A 16,953-nucleotide genomic window follows, 5' to 3' on the forward strand; every position below is an offset into this window, starting at 1 on the left:
TGTGTCTTTGTTTGTTTAATTTCCTTTTTAATATATATATATATATATATATATCAATTATCACAACGGTAACAAACAAAATATTACGTTGGGACTGGGCTGCATCTTCCGTTGAGAGCAACAGAGCATCATGGCTAGCTGGCTTGGAACAACAAAAGGTCAAAATTGAACGGATTTGAGAGACAAAGGGAGAAACTTGAATAACACTTTTATATTTTGCTTGACTGTCTTATTAGATTTTTACATCTCTTCTTTTATATACAAGTGTAGAACAATCTAAACACAAACTAAAGCAACCTTATCCTCCAGCTGTAGTTGGTGACTCAACGCTTTGAGGTTGCAGAACGTTGAACCTGTTTGGACTGGAGTGGAGTGTCTTTACCGTACTACTAACGTTCCTCTGTTTTGAAGAGGAGACTGCTTTTGTCTTTGTCACCTTGTGCTGACTTTGTGTTTGGGCTTCGAGTGGTATTGAATTGTCGAGGCCTAACAAAGGTGTTGGATCCTTGTCTTCTACACTCTCCCTCAAACTTGGCGTGGGCGTTGTCGGACCAGAGGACACACCAAGTTTGCGTCGAAGATCATCAAACATTGGTTTGGATAATGACTTGGTGAAGATATCAGCAATTTGGAGATGAGCTGGGATGTGATGTGTCTCGATGTACCCCAAAGCCACTCGTTCGCGAATGTAGTGAAAATCTTTATCAAAGTGTTTGGTCCTGTTGTGAAGAGCTGGATTTGCAGAGAGATATACTGCTGAAAGATTGTCACAGAAGACCGTTGTTGGTTGATACTGGGATATACCAATGTCACGGAGCAGAGATGAGATCCAAGTGAGTTCTTTTGCGACAACTGAGAGGGTTCTGTACTCTGCTTCGGTGGAGGAATTTGATATTGTTGGCTGTCTTTTGGCAGACCAAGATATTAACGTGGAGCCTAAGAAGATGCAGAATCCTCCAGTTGATCGTCTGGTTTCTTTACAGCCTGCATAATCGCTGTCACAGAAGGCTGATAGTGTGGGATTGCCATGCTTCTTGATTGGTAGACCCATGGCACGAGTTCCTTTTATATATCTGAGAATCCGTTTGAGCATACTGAAGTCGGAGTTGGTTGGAGCATGCATTTTTTGACAAACAAAGTTCACAGCGTATTGAAGATCAGGACGTGTGATAGTTAAATATTGCAGCTTACCAGCCAAGCTCCTGTAGTAGGTAGGTTCTTAGAATGGTCTTGTATCAGGTTTGTCATTCGGTTGTGGAAGTGGCGTTGGCATGGGGTTACATTCTGCCATTCCAGCTTGAAAGAGTATATCTGAAGCATATGCAGTTTGATGCAGAAACATGCCATCCTTAGTCGTCTCAATCTCTATGCCAAGAAAATAGCGAGGTGGACCAAGATCTTTCATAGAGAACCGAGAATTGAGAGACTCAAGCAACTGTTGTAGAAGTTGTTGATCATTTCCTATAAGGAGAATGTCATCAACGTAGAGTGAAGGATCAGCCATACTGCAGACAAACCCAAAATCAAGGAGAAAGTTACTGAATGTGTCAAACCACGCACGTGGAGCTTGTTTTAGCCCATAGAGAGCCTTTGTGAGACGACACACATGATCAGGCTTGTCCGGATCAACAAATCCGGCTGGTTGATACATATAGACAGGTTCCTGTAATTCACCATATAAGAAGGCATTTGAAACATCAAGTTGCTTGATGGGCCAACCAAGTGCTGTTGCAGTGTCGAGAACGAGTCGAATGGTAGCAGTACGAACCACTGGACTGAATGTTTCTAAGTAGTCCACCCCTTCTTCTTGACCAAAACCCTTAGCAACGAGACGTGCTTTTAGCTTATCCACCTCTCCATCAGGTTTCAATTTAGTTTTGAAAACCCATTTTGAGTCCAAGATATTCATATCTTCGGTTGGAGGAGTGAGAGACCAAGTTTTGAGCAGGTAAATTCTTCTTATCTCTTCCATAACAGCATCATTCCACCCCGGATGTTTCATAGCAGAGACAATGCCTTTGGGCTCATTATGCATGGATTTAGCGACAACAAGAGCATACCGAGTGTTAGGCTTGTGTATCCCAGCTTTGGACCTAGTTACCATCGGATGTGCATTGATGTCCTGGTCTTGACCATGCTCTTCAACAACAACCTGTTCATGATCTGAAACATTATCGTCAGACTCCTCTGTATTAGTTCCTTGATCATGCTCATTGTCTATATGACCAGTTCCTTGATCATGCTCATTGTCTATATGACCTTGTTCTTCGACAGCTGGAACCTGATTCTGAACCTCAGTAAACACAGGTTTCGATAGACATTGAGGAGAGGAAGGTGTTGGATCCTTGGAGGGAGGATCAGTAGCATGCCAGGCTTGCAGAAGTGGAGTTTTGTAGTTCGGCACCAGATGTTTGTAGTTCGCTTTGAATGGAAGAACTTCCTCATCAAAGACAACATGTCTGGAGATGTAGATTTTGTCGGTTGGTGGATATAGGCATCTGTAACCCTTGTATTGACTGTGATAACCGACGAAGACACATTGCAATGACCGAGGATCAAATTTATTTTCTGCAAGTGGTCGCAGACATGGATAACATGCTGATCCGAATACACGCAGGGACGAGTAATCTTGTTTTTGATGAAACAAAGATTCAGAGGGGCTTACATTTTGCAGAGCAGAGGTGGGAAGCACGTTGATGATGTGATTAGCTGTGTAGAACGCCTCTAACCAGAATTTTTGAGGAGTGTGACTATGAAACATCATTGACAAACCAAGTTCAACCAAATGACGATGCTTTCTCTCTGCAATACCGTTTTGTTGCGGCGTATAAGGACACAAAATTCTGTGATGTATACCATTTTCACTGAGATGAGCTTTGAGCCGGTTGCTTGTGAACTCTCCACCACCGTCACTCTGAAACTCCTTAATACGAGTGTTGAGCTGATTTTCTACTAATTTTTGAAAGGCAGTAAAGACAGTAAAGAACTCAGACTTGGCTCGTAGAGGATAAAACCAGGAGAATCGAGAGAATGTATTTAAAACCTTGGTTCGATACAACCGGTGAAGGTCCCCAAAGATCACAGTGAATTCGATCTAGGGGTTTCAAAACACGAGAATCAGAAGTAAAAAAACTTAATCTAGAGTTCTTCCCCATCTGGCAAGGCTCACAAATGGAGGTTGTTTTGCTCTTATTAACTTGAATGTCCTTGCTTGATTGAAGTTGCTGGAGAATCTTGTTGTTAGAGTGACCAAGTCGATGAAGCCAAACTTCCTCACTAGCTGCACATTGTCGATTGGAATAGAATGTCTGAAGCACTTGATTCTCCAACACATACAGGCCACTACTACGAGGACCCCTGGACACTACCTTCTGAGTGTTGATATCAATAACACATACTTTATTAGAGTCAAAATATACTCCACACGGATAATCATCACAAAGCTTGGACACAGATAGAAGAGATTTCTTTATGTCTAGACAAACTAGAACATCATTTAAAGGAATGGTACCTTTTGATGAAGAGATGGTAGTCGATCCAGTGTGAGTGATAGGAAGGAAGGTTCCATCACCAACCTGAACCGTATCATTCCCAGTGTAGGCAGAAGCAGAGTGGAGCATGTTTGTAGAGGAAGTGACATGAGCGGAAGCACCAGAGTCAGGATGCCACTCCCTACCTGTGTCATCGGAGATTTGCAGAGTAGATAAGGCCTGAGGAACCTCGGTTTGATAGTTGTTATCAAACCTGTTGTAGCACTTGATAGCTGTGTGTCCTACACAACCGCAGATTTGACAGACTGGTCTTTGTCCAGTAGGTTGAGAAGAGGACTGATGCTGCGAGAAACCTCGACCTCTGGTTGAGTAGCCTCCTCTGCCCTTGCTTTGATTGAAGCGACTGCCTCTCCCTCGTTGTGTAGACGAGTACTGTGGATCAGAAGGATTTGTCTTTTGCGTGTTGAAGACAAGGTGAGGTGTGGTCGCATATGTATTCTCGTAGGACTGGAGCTTGCTGTCAAACCCTTGAACCTCCGAGATGACATCATTGAAGGTCGGAGCTGGAAGTTTTCTCAGAGAGCTTTGTATCACCGTTGTAATCGGGTCGTACTCTCTGCCAAGACCATTGAGGAACCCAAATATCTTCATAGATTCGTCCACCGGTTTCCCAATGGAGCTTAGAGAGTCGCAGATGGTCTTGAACTCTCGACAATAGGCAGTCAGAGACTTATCTCGTTTGGACAACAGCTGGAGACTCCGACGGAGAGAGAACTCCCTGGCAACGCTGCTCTTATTGAAGTTCTCTACAAGGGAAATCCAGATCTGACGTGAGGTGGCTAGACTGTGGACATGACCGAGGACTTCTTCTGATAGAGTACCGAACAACCAAGATCTGACGAGCTGATCGGTGCAGAACCAAGCTTCATACTCAGGATTCGGAACGTCGGTGCTGGCTTCACCATTGACAACAAGGCGTGTTTGGGCTGGAACCGTGACAGCTCCATTGACGAACCCAATAAGCTTTTGACTGGACAGTAAGGACTCAAACTGTATCTTCCACAACAAGTAGTTGGTGTCATTGAGCTTCAGTGTAACAGAACTTGAAACATGAACATTATCCGGGAAAGGATAGGTCGCCATTGTTTTACCTGTGAAGGTTTACAGTGGCTCTGATACCATGAACGAATTTGAGAGACAAAGGGAGAAACTTGAATAACACTTTTATATTTTGCTTGACTGTCTTATTAGATCTTTACATCTCTTCTTTTATATACAAGTGTAGAACAATCTAGACACAAACTAAAGCAACCTTATCCTCCAGCTGTAGTTGGTGACTCAACGCTTTGAGGTTGCAGAACGTTGAACCTGTTTGCACTGGAGTGGAGCGTCTTTACCGTACTACTAACGTTCATCTGTTTTGAAGAGGAGACTGCTTTTGTCTTTGTCACCTTGTGCTGACTTTGTGTTTGGGCTTCAAGTGGTATTGAATTGTCGAGGCCCAACAAAGGTGTTGGATCTCGTATCTCTCAGTCTGGTTTAACTGTTTGAAGCATCACTACTATACTATAGTACTGTTCCGGCAACTAAAATTGTTTCCTGTTGTAAACCAATCAGTTTGGACTTGGACCAATGAAACTCCGAAAATCTTTGGTTTAGTCCCCCCTCATCGTTTGTGAGAGGACTAAAATATGTTTGGACCAATTAAACTCCATTAGTATATGTTTATCTCTGAATCCTACTGATGCTTTAAACCAGGATTGAAACTGTTATCTGTTATTCTAGTGAGTTTATGGTGTTTGCAGTTATTTCATGAGAAAGAGTTAATATGTCACTTTCATATACCCTCTCTGTCTCTCTATTTAAGACTCTGTTTCTAATCTCTTGGCGAGTTCCCCTAATTAAACAGGTTCTGTTTCTGCGTTACTCATCATGCGTTTCCTTTCTATGCATGAGTCTACCTTAGTTTCATTGTACAGTGCACTATATAAGCTCTCTTTACAAGAAAGATAGGTATATGTATTCCACGCTCGACAAGTATTTCATTGCATCTTGGATACCTATCTGGTGGCTCTACACTAATTGAATCTTAAGTGGTACGCATAAGATCTTATCTTATCTTTTTTGTTTTCTTTCTTAAAACGAGTTTGCTCTGTTACCAGATTTATCGAAGAAACACTCCATGCAATAACCAATTCTAACATGCATACATAATTTTAGCTATATATATCTCTTAAGATGGGCATATTGGCATAGTAATGATCTTAAGTGGAATGGTCAACTTTGGGAATGGAGACTCGTCCCTTTTTTTCCTACTCTCCATTGCTATGATACATACGTCTGACTTGTAGTTTGACCTAAGTGCCAGCCGGAAGTTTGACCGCTGGTAAGTACCTTGAGATGTACTGCATCGCCAGTTCTTGGAATTCCCCATCTTCAATTCCACCTTGAGGTAAATGTTCTTCTTCCCACGCACTATCCAAGTTACTCGGCTGTTCCATCGGATATACATTGTTATGCGCAAGATCGATAGACGGCAGCTGTGGCGACTGTAGAGGAAAGTGCTGAAATGTTGAAAGACGAGCTTGAACATGAGCAAGCTCTGCTTGTAGATTCATCACCTAAATTCACACAGTCTTGCTTGTAAGTTTCTATATATATATATATATATAATAAGTCATTAAGTTGTGTTCTACAAAAGATGTTTTGAATGAAGAACCTGGTGCTGAAGAGAGAAGAGATGGCCAACAGAGCCATAAACAGGATCACGAAGCCTAGCCATGGCCTCGTAACAGAGCGTGATCACTGCGTCAAATCGCTTGTGCAAAGGCAATCTCAGTAACATTTTAGAGGCATTGCTGGCTCCAAACACTTTGTGAACCGCTGCAAACCTCGCCGTGCCTTGCTCTGCATCGAAATATGGAGCGAAAACGCACCCTTTCACACACTTTCTCCTCAAGAACTTGCACGCCCCGCACGGTCCTTCTCCTCCTCCTCTTCCACCGCCGTTCAAGTTTCCGGTCATCATCAAGTAAAGAGAGATAGAAAAAGAGGGGGGGGGGGGGGGAGTAGAGATAGAGAGAGAGAGAGAGAGAGAGAGACAGAAGGAGTTGGGTTGTTTATTTACATCAAGGCAACTCGATGAACTAATTTCAACATTTATATAAATAAATGAAAAGTGTTTGGGTTTTGACTGTCAATGTAAGTTTCTGTATACTATTGAATGATCGGCCGCTTATTTATTCATTTCACATCTTTTTATTTCTTGGTCTTTACGTGAATACTACTCTTGTACTATATAAATTCTAATATATCTTCGTATGAACAATTAATATGGGTTCCAAAATTCGATGTTATAAATGATCTTCTGCTAACATGTTCTAGATATTTAGTGTAAAAGTTAAAGAAAGCCTAGCAAAGACAATTATTCACAAGATTGTATGTATACGCAACTAAACTAGTATACTGTCATGAAGATATGAATATACGCAATGATGAAAAGATCGATGTCAAAGAGCACAAACCACGTGTGATCGATTCATCTAGCTCAAATGTCCATAACCCTAAAAACCCTTTGCATTTTCAAAAATTACGTACATATATTCTAGCCCTAGCGGGCCCTCCCCATGCACATTTCTTTTCATACTATCACATCTCCTGTCACACTCACTCTCTTTCTTTACGTATGTAGACGGACTTGAGTGTATACATGTATGTATAGATATCCCCACATGAACTCATAGACATTGAAAATGTAGGAAGGAGAGAGATCTTGAAATGTCGACTGATTCATAATTTCATACCATAACCCTATACATAACAGCACATCATCACGAGGGTTGGTTTAGATAAACCAGACTGCGACAAAACGTTGCACAATTGACACTGAAACACACACAAACACAAAAACCATGTGAAGTATTCAATAAGTATAGCATTTGTAAAGTAAGTAAGACAAGACAGGTTAATAATATCTCTCTTTTCCATTCTCCACTATCACAATCACGGTCACGATCACAGTCAAAGCGATTAGCATACGTGCAGGGAGATTTGAAAATCCAATATCTTGACCTTCTTTATTGCCTCTCCTTCCTTTTTGTTTCTGTTCCACCCGACATAACTCACTTTCGATCCAGACTTCTCTTTTCACTGCTTTTTTTTTTTTTACGAATGAAAAATAAATTTTAGTCTAAGAAAAGAATGTATAACAATTTATTCAGAAAATTCTTTTAAAGGTTAATCAAGAAATCATGTTTCCATTTCTATCAACCATATGGAAACTAAAAATTAAAAGATAAAATTGTAGAAGGGGACACACTACACTGAAAAGCACGCGCTTGAATGCGGCGAGTGAGGAAAAAATTGTTCTCTAAAAAAGTTCCAGTCAAAGAGGCAAAGAGAATCGACGGTCGAGATCGATAGAGCAACCGCTAGGTACGTTTTGCTTCTCAGATCACACTACACCAAAACAAAGCCACGTCGTAAAATCCAGACACGTGGGCCAAACAAGACTCGCGTCCTCTCTCTCTATGACTTCACTGTCCCACTGTCCCATCATTAGTGGAGTAACCCACCATGGTTACTCTTACATTAATTAATTATATAAATAATCATAAATTAAGTTAAGTAACTCTAAGAGAACCTAAGTAAAATTATCCTATTACTAGAGAACTACAAAGAGGTTACTCAAACATTTAAATAATAATTTTTTAATTTTGATTTATTAATTATCAAACTTTAATTATCTAAAATGATAAAACAATTATTTAAATTTTTTATATTACATAAAATAGAAAACAATATTTTACAAACTTAAACATATTTTACAAAATACGGAATAGTAAACATATTTTATAAAATTCAAAATATTATACATATTAAACATAGTTTGGAGTAAGATTTATTGTGCGGTTGCACCAAATTTTTGCCAGATATGCTCAATCAAGTCTTTTTGCAAAAGATCATGCATTTGTGTATCATGAACATCATTTCGAATGCCCATCATATTATGTAGATTTGTTGGGATATCTGTAGAATATGATAAATCGACATGAGAACTTCCGCTTCCTTCTCCGGTGTAGGTCTTCTCAGATACTCGTCGCCAAACAAATTTATAACTCCCTCAACAAAATGTAGAAGGCATTTGTGGGAGGTTGTTTCAGCGAGTCGTAAATATTCATCCACCGCATCTGCCGTATATCCGTAAGCCATCAAACGAATAGCTGCCGTACATTTCTGAAGTGCAGAAAGACCAAGCCTTCCAGTAGCATCTCGCCTTTGTCTGAAGTATGGGACTCCATTCTCAATAGCGGTAACAATACGAAGGAACAATGGTTTGTTCATTCTAAAGCGACGACGGAACATAGCGTTAGTGTAAGTTGGATTATCACTAAAATAATCATTCCACAACCGAGTGTGGCCTTCTTCACGGTCTCTCTCAATGTGCACTCTTCGGATTATTGGAGCTGGTGGTACATATGGGTGAGTGTAGTTGTATTGGATCATCTCCACTATACTATCAACTTCCTCTTCTACAATATCATCAACTTCTTGATCGGAACTCCAATTAGACATTTTTTTGCAATTTGGATATAGTAGAAGGCTTATGGGAAGTGTGATTTATTTTGTATAGGAAAAGGGTTTAGGTTACAAGGTATATTTGGTTGAGTAGTAGAAGTGAAAAGGTTGAGCAAAGGAAATTTTATTTGGTTGAGTAGTAGAAGTGAAGATAGGATGAAAGAGAAGAGAATAATCGGAAGAGAATAATCAGAAAGCATTGATGTAAAACGATGAAAGAGTAGGAGAAGTGAATATATAGTCTTAACAGCAAACACAAAGTACCAAGTGGGCAATACAACCCTTACAAAAGACAAAACAACACAAACAAATCTGTGACTGTCCTTGCAAGACACAAGACAACCAAAACAAAACAGAAGACAACAACTCACAACCCGTGTTACAAAACACCCCTCCACGGGTTACAAAAGAGTTAACAACTCACAGACCCGTGACAACAAGACAACAAGACAACAACTCACAGACCCGTGACAACAAGACAACAAGACAACAACTAAAAACAACACCCCTCCACGGGTGTAAACACAACACATCTATGTCTTTGACAACACATGTTTCCCTTCTCGTATCACCTTAATTTGTTGTCGCAAAACCTGAAACAAAAGAACAAAAAACAAAACAAGTGTTAAACAAACAACATATAGCATAAGTTTAATGAAAACAAGAGTTAAACACAAAAGAGGATAGTTACACACAAAAGAGTTAAACCCAAACCTAAGTGTTTGTCAACATTTGGTCAACGAGTTTGTCCCTAAGAAGTTGTTCGGCACTTGTTAGTTCAGTCTTGTTAAGGAGGCTGTCTAGCAGTCTCATTTTGCCGTGTCTCTCTTTAGCCGCTTGTTCTTGTTCTTTCATTGCAATGATCTTGTCTAGCTTACCAACAGAACCATCCTCTACATCAATAGTCACAGCCGGTTTCTTCCCTTTTTTCTTAGAAGCTTTAACCCCCGGAGGCCTCATCTCAGCTCCATCATTGCACTCTCCGGGTGAGGATGCTCCTGCTCCATCTGAAGCGAGTTTAGTCCGCTTATGGCTACACTCCTCCGTGATCCATTTCTGATCATGCTTCAGTTCCCTCCAGCAATGTCCTAGCAGAAATGGCTTGCCCTTGTCGTTCTTGTAAAGCTCATACGCCATGCTCAATACATCATCTTCTGATTCTCCACTCTTTCTTCTTGAACTCGCTTGTGCGTAACAGCCCACAAACTTATTGACTCCATGGTTTATCTTGCTCCACCTAGCCTTACATTGTGTAGGCCCTCTTGCATTTGAAACAGATGACCCATAGTTAGCTTTGTAGTAGGCAGCAACCCTCTTCCAGAAACTTTGTAGCCGCTGCTCATTACTTACAACTGGATCCTTGCTTGTGTTTAACCAAGCGCTTATGAGGTTAACATCCTCCTCTGCAGTCCACCGCTTTCTTATTCCCCTTCCTTCGTCTTCTTCATCCTCATCAACCTCAACCTCGATACAATCATCATCTTCAGATGCCGGCCTAAACTGAAACGGCTGAGAAGAGAATCTAGGCCCACAGTTGACAGGCTGAGAAGAGAGGGTTTGGGTAAAGTTGACAGGCTGAGAAGAGAGGGTTTGGGTAAAGTGGACAGGCTGAGAAGAGAATGTATTTGGAAGAATTGGATTATCTTGGGAGTTAGAGTCTTTTTGAGAATTCATAAGATCAACAAAATATGTATGTGGATTACGAATAAGGCTTCTAGGATCCATTGGTTGTTTTAGTGAAAGCTGATGTTAAAAGAAAAGGGTTTGTATAGAAAAAGTTAATGGTTTATGTTAGTGCTAACATGGAGGGTTTATATTGAGCTCAAGTGGTTTTGGGTTTTCAAATTTATGGTTGTAAATTAACTACAACAACCACAAATTTATTACATTAAAACAACCTACTCGACAAGTATCTCTCTAATCAAGTACTATTCGTATTTAAGAACTCCAACAAACAAAAAAGCAATCATCAATGTCCTGACTTGACTATTACCTAATCTAACACTAATTCATCCCAACACACAATCGCAAACAATAACTATCAACAACATATGAAAGCTGTCGTACCATACCTTTTCAAATAAGAGAATCCAAAACGCTGCAGTCCGCTTCATGAATAATCATTCCAAATGATCTCCATTTGACCTCGCACAAACATGTAAAAATAGTCAATATAAATCACATAAACAGAAACAAAAACATTGTACTCTTAACAAGAACAACAGAATAATCTCATAATAAAAAGCAAACCTCTGGTGGTTTCGAGAGGAGCTTAAAGAGCCCCACGAAGTTTCACCTTTTGCAACCTCTCCATGTTTACACTCTTTGGCTGCTCTAATGGCAATCCAAGAGCCTGTGCACAAATCAGCTGAAACTAGAAAGAGAAAACATCATCAGAAGCAGGGTTAGTAGTATAACTTGGTAAATCTCAAAATTCATGTAAAAGAAGAAAGAGAGATGAACATAGTTAATCAGTTAACTTACATAAGCCACAATGATGGTCGTCGGTTTTTCAACTCCTAAGAGGAAAATAAAAAAGCCATATCAACAGTTATTTCACTATATCAAAAAAGAGAGTAAATATGGGAGAGATTAGGAAAACAAACAAAGAGAAGACTCCACTCTTTCTCAACCATCACCGAGAGATCTTAGTCCCAGAAACCACAAAAGGTCTTGCGCTTTGGCAAGTCATCATCTCCATTGATGCCTTTATCTGCTAGTCAAGAGACAAATCCTTGAGGCTGATGCAACAAAAAAGAAAAGAAAACATGCATACCAAAAGTTAGCTAGAGACAAGAGATAAGAAACAAAATAACAAGACATATATATAATAAGCAAGTCTAAGCTCATGGCTGCAAACTTACTTGTCCCTTCATATTGCTGCTAGTTGTGATCCATCCTTTGACAAAGCTTGCTGTTCGGGAGTAATTCCAAAAGAAGACCTGCAACAAAGAGAGAGAGAGTGAGACCCCCCCAAAAAAGAAAAGAAGTCGTTAAAATCAAACAGAGAGTGACAAGAATGAATAAAAACCCAAGAAGATCTTAGTGCCCTCCTCCTCAATCAAACCATCAGGGAGAGATCTTAGTATCCTCCTCAATCGCCGATCGATCAATACTACAGTTATCCTCCGCAATCAATCAATCTGGATTTACAAAAAAATATAATAATAGAAATATGAGTAAATATAAGGAATTCGAGTGAATGAAAAAAAAACCCTATGTAATAGAAATCAATTTAGAGATCAAACCCTAGAAGAAGTTGAGATTTCAGAGACGAAAGCCATGCTTCCAAAAAGCACCTGCGAGAGACAGAAGGAGAAGAAGAAGAAGAAGAAACAAGTTAGTAAAAAAAAAAACAGAGGAAGCAACACGATAAATCAATCACCGAAAGATCAAAGCCAAATCCTAGAAGAGGAACTCACCTAGAGGCCGTGTGAGCGACAATCAGATTAAACTTGCTTTAAAAAACCTGCAACAAGAGACGACGAAGAAACAAAACAAAAAAATCAGAGACGCGACGCGTTAAGAAAAAGAATAACAGAGCGATGCAATTGGATTGAGAGAGAGAGAGAACAAACCCTAGAAGGATAGGAACGAAACCCTTAAGAATGAAGAAGATCACTTGGGCAGACTGCTTAATCCAATTGATAACTCGATTCTTCTCTCTTTCTTCTTTTCCCGATTACATATGAATCGCCATTTCTTTCGCCGGAGTTCTCGAGAGAGAAGAGAGAGAGACTTTGGGGAAGAAAAGAAAAGAAAATGAGTAAAAAATAAAAAAAAAACGCTTTTATATTTAACAAACACCCATTCACAAGTCGCCACGTAGCGTTCTTCAAGTGTTGCTCAAACTCCTTCCCAGGGTATCGATTCTTCGATAATGGACCCATTTTTGGGTTGTTTAATATTATTTTGGGGCCCAAATAGTGGAGTAACTTTGTGAGTACTCCCCACTAATCATGCTCTAAGCGATCAGTCACTTACCTGACCTCACCATCCCTTCTCTAATAGTGAGCCTATAACCAAACCCCTTTTATTGTATCTATGGTCTAACATTTGTAATGCATTGATCACAATTGTACTTATGTTTCGTTCAATATTTGCCAACCAGACATTTTTTATTTTTTTGCAAAACCAGTTAACAATCCCGTAAAAATATATAAAAATCACGTTATCCATAGTTCTTTTAGTTTAAATTCATATTTATTTACTGCGAAAATACATTATGATCTGTTTTAAATAGATTTCCTAAAAATAAAGATGGACAAAATTCAACGTTACCAAGATGAATTTTTGGAAAAAATATTAATAATAATCAGCATCCATAATAAATAAATATATATATATATATATATTGGGTAATTTAATTAAGAGTAAGTAGGAAACGAGAGCGTTGGAGAAGAGAATCGCGCCGTTCGGTTTCTTGTCTGCTAATCTAATCCATAAGAGACTCTCTCACTCTCTACACTCTATTTTACATCATTAGCTTCCAAGAATTTATGATTTTACATCATTATCTTCCAAGAATTTATGTATTTTATGTATACATGTGAATTCTAATTCTTGAAAATTTTATTTTTCAAGAAAAAGAAAGTTCTAACTCATTTGATATCATGGTTAACAATTTTGCATATATGCACCTGAATTTTGCTTTACTTTTCTGCACCTGAACAAAGTCTACTTATCTGCAGTCAAACTTGGTTCGAGTGGACTTTGTTTATGTGATTACTAATTAAACAGAGTTTGCCCATAAGAAAAGCAAAATTCAGGTGCATATATGCAAATTTGTTTAAAAAGAAGATGATGAAGATTGTTTAATCTTGCACCACTTCCTTTTTTTATTTTTAAACATTAAAACACTATATATTTTATATTATTTATTCGATCAATAGTACAATTTACTTAATTAAAGGATTGCTTGAAATCTTTCTGTTGTACAGATTTTTATTTTTATATATTATCATTATAAAGCCCCATAAATTATGATGATATGCTTCGAGAAAAATAATGAAGAATTTTGAGATTTGACCACAATATTGTCGAATTTGATTTTGCGACCAGAACTATAGATCGAAAACGGTCTTACGTCTGATATACAACCACTGTCTGAAAATTATCCGACCATGGGCCAATTATTATATCAAACAAAATACTCCTACGTACTTTTGTTTTATGATTTTGAGAAAGAAGCTCTATGAATAAGATGTACATATTTTCTTGCTAGTTAGTCATTTATTATTCTTCATCAATTGGACTTTAAAAGGAACTTATATGTATGCGTGTGCGTGTGTTTTTGTGTTTGTGGTTACATAAACAAGTTACAAGAATTTTGGGATTGTGTTTATATAAATTATAATTTAGTTTAAGCATATATACTAGTAGTATGTAAACTTTTAATATACAAATTTAATCTAAGGCAACATTTCTACATGGCTAGGCACTAGATTTTGACAATTTAAAATGCCTTATTTTATGAAAAGATCATCAAAATGATGCACTAGTTGTAAAACAGTTTTTACTTTTTGAAATATAATTTAAAAAAAAAAACATTTCTACATTTAAGGAATCATTTGTCAGTTTATGAAATACGGAGACAAACCACTCATTGACTAAAGTCGTTGGGCCTTAATTACTTAACGTGTGACATTGGAAACTTTTAACAGTTCATTCCGATTAGTAATAGCTAGCTAGATTTTCTGTTACTGATGAGCAAAAGCTTCCTTGTAACCCATATATATTTGGTTGAACCGAAACCTACAGCTAAATAAGTAGTCCGATACATATATTTTACGATAAATTCTTACAGATAATTTAGCACACGCAAAAAAAAAAAAAAACAGTTTGTTAGTTGCTACGAGTAAGTGACCAACCGGGTCAAATTACCGTAGCTAGATTGTACTGATGATCATTTTGTTAAAATATTAAGCATATTTAATTAAAGATTAGTAGTATATCTGTGTCATCAGCTCCCACTTAAACTCTTATAACAAATCGTGTTGCCTTGTTTTTAGGCGACACCGGATAATTTTTTAATATTATTTTGAGTAGATTTTGACTGGTGGATTTTAGAGTTCAAAGGAATAATAGAGTCTTAGGAATTAGGATGATAGGATCAACCCACAATATGAATATGAGTTAAATAATGCATGTGTGTAATTACATCTATTAAAATGTAAGACAGATTATATTTATAGTATATCCTTTACCAAATTCGACGAGAATGTTAATTAAGATAAGCGAATTAGGGCTTGACTGCACGAGTGGAAGACAAAGTTTCATCAACAAAAGTGAAGTGATTAATGATAACATGAGTATGTTATGTGTATATTAAAACATAAAATGAGCTATAAAGAAACAACCTATGAGAAAAATATACTGAATTAAATAATTTATGTATGATCGAAAATGTTCGACTCTTTTTGTACATCCCCAAGATTTGACGTACCATGTCACTTCCACCTTCTGTATAATATATATCTCATTTCTAATTTATTACGCTATTACATATAATTCGAAGATGTTTATGACAAGTACAATCACTAACAAAAAAAAAACTGAAAAAGAATGAAATGTATGGTAGCAATTAAGAATCGTCTTTTGACTCTTGCATTCATGCCCAAAACAAAATTTTGTGGTCGACCATATTTTTTACCTAAAACTAAAAATTGAAAATTTGAAATATATATGACTCTCAAAGTTCAAGAGCAAGCTTTAGATACTATTGAATTGATTAATCATCGTTGATTATTAGCATTTCCTCATGGAAACATCCTTCACAATTATCAACGTCCTTCATTTTTTCTTTTAACTTAAACGTCCTTAATTTAAACTTTATTTTTATTTTCTTAATTACAACAAAATTCATTTTTTAACTTATAAAATGAGTTATACTATAATTTATATACACATTTTAAAGATTAAAAAAAATTGATTTAAAAAAAAAAACAGACGCGTGGAGGAGACACTGGAGAAGCAAAAGAGCGTTACTAACTTTCTAAGGGAACGGCGCGTGGGACCTACGTGACGAATGACGTCATTCGTTTTTATTTCACTCGCTTTAGGCAGTTACAATCACTATCGCCATGTGTACTTCTACTATTGGCACACGTAGCTACGTCTTTTTTTTGGTTTCCTTTCAACCCGAGAGATTTTAGACATTTTGACTCCCGGTTACTTCGGTTCACTTGGATCTCGTTACTTAACCGAAATCGAATCCATTAACCTTCTTTTTACATTTTACGGTAATTATCGATAGAGAACGTAAAGTAAATATGGGAATGGATGAGTTAACATAGTTAATTAATGCTCTAGTATGCGTAACAAATTAACTATTTCGTTAGCTAAATAGTGATTTTGTTTTCTTATCCATTTACTTGAGAAGGTCTTTCACCAGTGACGTACGTACGCTTTTGCATTATTATTCCGATAATACAAATTTTGGAAATTCGAATCATTAAAGAATTTAACTAAGACCTAGCATTCTTTATGCACTGTGACTATTAAATTTGGGATAAAATAGTACTAATTTTTAATGGTTGCATTTTATAAAAATAATTATTTTTGATGGCCTAATTTAATTAGACGTCAAGTCATAGTTTGATAAATAATTTAATGATATAAATTTATTTTATTTATTTATCCATCTTGTGCGTAGTTCATATATATGATTAAAGTCGTGAGATGTCTCCAAGAATTAAATTCACATGTAAATTCACAGTAAATAGAGAGAAAGCAAGAACTTTATTTTTCTTGGAAAATAAAATTCTATCACGAGATGTTCCAAGGGAAATAGATAATCAAACGATTTTTCCCTTTTTATGTCTCTTTTGATTTATAAATGATATAATTGTGTAATTAAAGGTTATATAACTTATGAGAAATAATA

At 37.5% G+C, this 16,953-nt stretch overlaps 2 protein-coding genes and 1 long non-coding RNA gene across 8 annotated transcripts; 1 reads left to right on the plus strand and 2 right to left on the minus strand.

The window, feature by feature from the left end:
• Nucleotides 1-5,654: 5,654 nt before the first annotated feature.
• Nucleotides 5,655-6,620, minus strand: LOC104699456 (LOB domain-containing protein 19-like). The gene is made up of 2 exons (XM_087455927.1): nt 6,211-6,620; nt 5,655-6,112 (listed from the first exon to the last, which is right to left on the minus strand). Exons 1-2 carry the CDS (start codon nt 6,517-6,519, stop codon nt 5,849-5,851), a joined length of 573 nt encoding a protein of 190 aa, XP_087312053.1. The 5' UTR covers nt 6,520-6,620; the 3' UTR covers nt 5,655-5,848.
• Nucleotides 6,621-8,834: 2,214 nt separating this feature from the next.
• LOC147943041 (uncharacterized) lies at nt 8,835-9,322 on the plus strand. The gene is made up of 2 exons (XR_015559525.1): nt 8,835-8,972; nt 9,124-9,322. It is a non-coding gene; the product is annotated as an uncharacterized LOC147943041 (long non-coding RNA).
• Nucleotides 9,290-12,847, minus strand: LOC147943042 (glutathione S-transferase T3-like). Of its 6 annotated transcripts, none has more exons than XR_015559522.1 (9): nt 12,647-12,782; nt 12,491-12,537; nt 12,317-12,367; nt 12,100-12,211; nt 11,933-12,010; nt 11,691-11,809; nt 11,553-11,587; nt 11,141-11,436; nt 9,290-9,661 (listed from the first exon to the last, which is right to left on the minus strand). XR_015559522.1 is itself a non-coding variant. In XM_087453989.1 (3 exons), exons 1-2 carry the CDS (start codon nt 11,180-11,182, stop codon nt 9,783-9,785), a joined length of 936 nt encoding a protein of 311 aa, XP_087310115.1. In that variant the 5' UTR covers nt 11,183-11,318; the 3' UTR covers nt 9,290-9,661. The 6 variants fall into 6 exon arrangements, 2 of the variants coding, with proteins under 2 accessions (XP_087310115.1, XP_087310114.1); XR_015559521.1 differs by having other exon boundaries at nt 11,141-11,442; XM_087453989.1 differs by lacking the exons at nt 11,553-11,587; nt 11,691-11,809; nt 11,933-12,010; ... (2 more) ...; nt 12,491-12,537; nt 12,647-12,782 and adding an exon at nt 9,783-10,676 and having other exon boundaries at nt 11,141-11,318.
• Nucleotides 12,848-16,953: the final 4,106 nt, after the last annotated feature.

Source organism: Camelina sativa, chromosome 6, assembly GCF_030686135.1.
Source record: "Camelina sativa cultivar CO46 ecotype springtype chromosome 6, ASM3068613v1".
NCBI lineage: Eukaryota > Viridiplantae > Streptophyta > Magnoliopsida > Brassicales > Brassicaceae > Camelina > Camelina sativa.